Raw genomic sequence first — 5,942 nt, 5'->3', positions numbered from 1 at the left:
CTTTGTATTCAAGGTGTATACACAGCATTTGAAATGTAAAAAGCACCTAATAAATGATTGTTGTTGATTATTATTAAAAGACTGGGCTCTACAGCCAGGTTGCAAAACTCCATGTATTCTGTTCATAGGTAATTAAAAATTTAGAATCAGGAGAAGTTCTATTGCTAATGGCTCTAAATTGGTGTACACAATACCACACAATCAGAGAATTTTAGAATAAGTAGTATCATTAGAGATTCCTTAAATTGGGGGAAATGAGAAATAGAAAATAAGACATGGTTACTTCTGTCCTCTCCACAGATCTAGTAGTCTTGAACATATCAGGAGGAAATGGAGTGACTGAGTTCATCCTCCTAAGCTTTCCCTGCCCCAGAGAGATGCAGTTCCTCCTCTTTGCAGTCTTCTCTCTGACCTATGTGCTGACCCTAACTGGGAATGGGTCCATCATCTGGGCAGTGAGGTTGGATCACCAGCTCCACACCCCCATGTACATCCTGCTGGCCAACTTCTCCTTCTTGGAAATCTGCTACATTAACACCACAGTTCCTAACATGTTGGCCAATTTCCTCTCTGAGACCAAGACCATCTCCTTCACTGCCTGCTTCCTCCAGTTCTATTTTTTCTTTTCCACAGGTGCCACTGAGTCATTCTTCCTTTGCCTCATGGCTTTTGATAGGTACCTGGCCATTTGTCAACCTTTGCACTACCCCACAATCATGACTGGGCGTTTCTGTATCAAGCTAGTGCTCTCCTGCTGGGTGACAGGCTTTCTCTGCTGTCCCATCCCTATCTACTTTATGTCTCAATTGCCCTTCTGTGGCCCAAATGTCATTGATCACTTTCTCTGTGATCCAGGGCCACTGTTGGCTTTGACATGCATCCATGCCCCAGGAATTGAACTTTCTCTTTCTATTATACCCTCCCTTGCCATCTTCCTCACTTTCCCTTTCATCCTTGGATCCTATACCCTGGTGTTCAGAGCTGTATTACGAGTCCCTTCATCAGCTGGCAGGAAGAAGGCTTTCTCCACTTGTGGGTCCCATCTGACTGTGGTCTCTCTGTTCTTTGGAACTGTCTTGGTCATGTATATGACCCCAACATCAGGACATATAACCACAACACAAAAGATCATCACCTTATTTTATTCAGTGTTTACCCCACTTGTGAATCCCCTAATCTACAGCCTTAGGAACAAAGAGATGAAGACTGCCTTGAGAAAAATACAGATGAGCATGAAAATTCTTCCAAATAAATGAGATATTTAGTCTTAAAGTGACTTCTTCTCTTGTTCCTAATTACTCCTGATTAGATGCAGGTACTTCCTTACATCTTGACTCATACCCCCACAGCATCATCCATATCCTGAAATCATTCTCTGCCTCACCAGGGAAAAGTTAAACCAGACTTTGGCTCACAATCAGATTCGCATACTTGTACTTTGACTGCTGGCCTCTTGGCTTGACATACATGCTTGAGATGAAGAAAACATGATGAAGAGAAGGTAAATGACCTTCCCATGGTGGTTGGATGGAAAGAGTGCTGGATGCGAACACAAAAGACCTGGGTTTGTATCCTGATTCTAATGTGTCCTGTGCAACTTTAGGCAATTCACAACTTCTCTGACTCTCAGTTTCTTTATCTGTAAATTGAAGGACTTAGAAAAAATCATGTGGTCAGAGATTTAGATGGAAAAAGGACTTCAGAGGTCATGTCGAAAAGCCTAATTTTATAGATAATGAAACTGAGACCCACAGAGACTGATTTGCCCAAGGTGGCACAGGTAGTAAGCACACAGCACAGACAAGGTTTGAACTGAGGCCATTTCACTCCAAGGCCAGAGTTTATTCCACACACCATGCTGCCTCTAAATTAGCTTACAAATATAAATTTATCATCCTTTGACCTTAAGACTTTACCTACTCTAGGGTGGCTAAGTGGCACAGTGGAGAGAGCACTGGTCCTGGAGCCAGGAGGACCTGAGCTCAAATAAGGCCAGTTACTAGGTATGTGACCCTGGGCAAGTCACTTAACCCCAAATGCCTCCAACTTTGACTTTTGAAACATACCTGTGCCCTTGGTTGGGATTTGCCTTCCTGAATTCCTGACTGTGTACCTCCTCAAATTATCTGGTAAACTCATGCTCTTTCATACTAGTCTAAAGGACCTGGATTCCTCCCCTCCTACTAAATACATGCTGCACTGACCATGATGCACTTCTTCACTCTATGACAATTTAACATAATGTGAAATTATGTTAAAGAAAACCATTAATTCCACGGGAACCATTTTAATGTCAATGCAATATAGTAATGGTCAACAGACCAAAGGAAGTGATTCCTCACTAAGAGTCAAAGTCAAATTCATATTATTGTCAACCACCGAGTTTTAATTTCTGATGATTGGTAACTCTGGGGTTTTTTTGGACTACAGGATAAAAGGAGGTAAGAGTGTAATAGGACAGCCCAATAATCGGTTGCCATCTTAATCTACATTGCAAAGACATCCAGTGTCCAGGACTATGAAGGTCCTAATCCCACTATATTCTACTCTTATCACAGCCAATCTGGAGCATGAAGCTCAGATCTGGGTTTCACACTTTAGCAATAATACCAATAAGCTAGAGACATTCCCCAGAATGGGAGGAGGCTTTGTAAGAATAAATTGAAAGACTGGAGATATTAATATTTGGGGGTTGGGGGAGAGGGCATGAAGGGAGGGGTGAAGCCTGGGAAAACACAAGGGAAAATCTTAACTTTCTTTGAGTTCTTGAAGAACCATAATGTAATAATGAAGGATTACACTAATCTGCTTCACCCCTTATCTTATTGGGAAAGCTTACCTTGTTACAAATAATACTTGCTGGTGGTTTTACATAAAATTACTTATCATTTTAAGGTTCCATTTATTCTTATGCCTTCTAGAATTTTTCACAGGAATGCATGTTGTACTTTCTCAAAAACCTTTTCCTCAAAAACATCTATTGAGATGATTATATGATTTTTGTTGTTATTGATATGATCAATTACGCTGACATTTTTCCTACTAATGAATAAACGCTACTCATTGTGTCTTTGTTGTTCTTCATCCTTCGTTCTCAAAAAGGACCAATGCTCTCTAGAGGGTAATGTCTCGACTTGCACATGAATTGGATTTCAGTGAGGCAGAGCTCTGCAAAGTCATCAGCCTCACTCTCTCCTCCAGAATTATCAGAGTCCAGTGGCAAGATAAAAGTCTATACACCTGACAATGGCCCAGGATGCAATGGGTGACCTTAGCCTTTCTAAATTAAGGTTTTTCCCCTATCTCAGTTTGTCTTAGGCAACATCAAGACAATAACTGAGTTAGGCAAGAATTGAGACAAAAGATGGCATAATTTACCATCACAAAAGTATCAGTCTGAGAGGGGATGAAGCTCAGAGTTTCTGGCCAGAACAGAAAACAATTGCTATTTCACTGGACCTGGAATGAGGATGACCTTCATCTTCTCAGGAAAGTTGAAGGTAGAGGCATGGGTATGAGTTCCTCACCAGTAGCTCCTTACACCAAAGAAATCACAGGTACAAAAACAATAAAAAAGTAACAGCCAACATAATGCTTTAAGAAGAACCGTTTTCTGAGGCTATGTTTGTTACAAGTACCGTATTAAAATCTGTTGTCTTTTGTAAACTCTCCAACAACCATGTCAGCCACTTACATAGCATGCAAGCCTGGCTAGGTGAAGTTGTGGGGCACCCTGAAGGAATAAAAGGTATTTTAAAATTACATTCCTTCCAGGGAGTTCACAAGTGTTGCGCGTGCGCGCGCGCGCGCGCGCGCGCACACACACACACACACTTCCAAAAGTTTTCTTGCAGTTTTAAGCTAGGAGTGCTTAAAACTGCAAGAAAACTTTGGGGACATGCTTTAACTCACACTATTCCTAAGAAGCAAGAATGCTTAAAAAAAAAGTATGCCCAACTTTCTCAATTAGAAAAACCATAAGAACTAGAGCAGAGCCAGGAGAACATTATACACAACCACAGATACTTGGATTCTGTGAGGACCAACCCTGACAGACTTCGCTCTTCTCAGCAACACAAGGTACAAAGACAACTCCAAAGGACTCACGATGGAGAATGCTATCTGCATCCAGAGAAAGAACTATGAAGTAAGAATGCAGATTTAGGCACACTTCATGCTAGCCTTTTCCCCCTGCCTTTTTTTTCTTTTTCTCTCTTTTTTGTTTTTGGGTTGGGTTTTTTTTTTTGGTCCTGTTTCTTCTTTTGCATGATTCATTTCATTGATCACAGTTCTTCTCCATAACTTGACTAGTGTGTAAATTAATTCAATGCAAACTAATATGTGGAAGCTATATGGGATTCCATGCCGTCTTGGGGAGGGAGGTGGTGAGGGAGGGAAGAAAATCTGGAACTCAAAATTATGTAGAACCGAATGTTGTAAACAAAAAATAAAATTAAATTAAATTAAAATTAAAAAAGGAAAAAAAAATAAAGGGTGTTCTGCTTTCGAAGTAAAGGGAGGCACTGTGCCAAGCTTCAGGATTTTTGTGCAGCTGTTTTCAGAGGTATTTCTGGGGACCTGCTAGTTTGTGGCTCTTCCAAGGTGGTATGGTGTAGGGATAGGTGTGTTTATTAATCTCCCGTATGTGTACTGGTTTGTGAGTGATCAAACTTTCCTTCTTCACATAAGCACTGTGACCAGGGTCTCTGTTCCCCTGTAACCACAAGCTATGTTGTGCTAGTGTTTCTTCTCCAACTGGAGCTAAGATATAGGACTACTACTCAGATACAAATATTGGCAATGCAAAAGAATCTTGCCCCTGGTGCTAATACGACCCCTGTAAATGTCCTTCTGATCTGTTGCCTAATTTTCTTACCATCTCTGGGCCCAGAGCTCTGGAAGCTCTCACTGCCACTGCTGATTCAGTGGCTCACAAGGCCTGCTCCTGTTTGCTGGGGCCTGTTCTGTTCTGGTGTGGCCTGTACAGACTGTGTTCCTCTCTCACTCTTGTGCAACAGACCTTTCCTGCTGACCTTCTAAGTTATCCTGGACTGGAAAATTGTTTACTTTGTCTTTTTGTGGGTTGTGCTTCTCCAGAATTTGTTTAGAGTCATTATTCGAAGATATTTAGAAGGGCTTGGGGGAAAAGTTAAAAGTCAAGAAATAGAGGGAAAAATTGATCAAAAAATAACAAGAAAAGGAAAGTGACCATAGGAAGTTACTATGGTGACAGGGAAGATCGAAACAAACTCAGAAGAGGACATCCATTTTAAAACAGCTATATGAAAGCCTCAAAGGACATGTAAATTTGTCTCAGGCCCCTGAATATCTCATGGAAGAGCTCAAAAATATTTTAAAAATCAAATAAAATAGTAAAGGAAAAATTGGGGAAAAAATGAGAGTGATGCGAAAAATCAAGAAAATGGAGTCAGGGGGCAGAGCCAAGACGGCGACTGGAAAGCAGGGACTTGTTTAAACTCTCCCCCAGGTCCCTCCAAACAGATGTAAAAATGTCTCAACAAATTCTAGAGCTGCAGAACCCCCAAAATAGCAGAGGAAATCAGAGCTCCAGCCCAAGAAATCCTTGATGGTTGCTGGGAAGGGTCTATCACACAGAGCTGGGAGCTGAGTGGATCACAGCCCAGTGTGTGCCGCACCAGGACCAACAAGCCCAGGAGCTGGGCAGAACAGGTGGTAGGGCCCTGAGTCTTTGAGCTGTGGCAGTTGACAGACTTCTCAACCCACAAATGCCAAAGACAAAAAAGAAGGTTAGTGGAAAAACTGCTAGATTGGAGTGAAAGTAGTGCATGCTTGGCCCTAGCCACGGGGGCACAAAAGTGATGCAGCTCTGGGGCTGCTTCCAGAGTTGTTTCTGGTCCCAGGTTCACCTGGTGGGAGGAATTAAGCAGCAGATTAGAGCGGGAATACAGAACCTGCTTGGA

General features: G+C 41.9%; 1 protein-coding gene across 1 annotated transcript; it reads left to right on the top strand.

Moving 5' to 3' along the window:
- The first annotated feature begins 275 nt into the window (after positions 1 to 275).
- On the top strand, positions 276 to 1,256 carry LOC118829150 (olfactory receptor 11H6-like). Its single transcript, XM_036736119.1, has one exon. It carries the CDS (start codon positions 276 to 278, stop codon positions 1,254 to 1,256), a length of 981 nt encoding a protein of 326 aa, XP_036592014.1.
- Positions 1,257 to 5,942: the final 4,686 nt, after the last annotated feature.

The sequence above is a fragment of the Trichosurus vulpecula genome, chromosome 8, assembly GCF_011100635.1.
Source record: "Trichosurus vulpecula isolate mTriVul1 chromosome 8, mTriVul1.pri, whole genome shotgun sequence".
In the NCBI taxonomy this organism is placed as follows: Eukaryota; Metazoa; Chordata; class Mammalia; order Diprotodontia; family Phalangeridae; genus Trichosurus; species Trichosurus vulpecula.
Note: the sequence above shows the minus strand (reverse complement) of the source record. Positions and strands in the feature narration are given on the sequence as shown.

Excerpts from the sequence above, each read along its gene's own strand:
- LOC118829150 (XM_036736119.1), top strand. The coding sequence starts at position 276 with ATGGTTACTTCTGTCCTCTCCACAGATCTAGTAGTCTTGAACATATCA.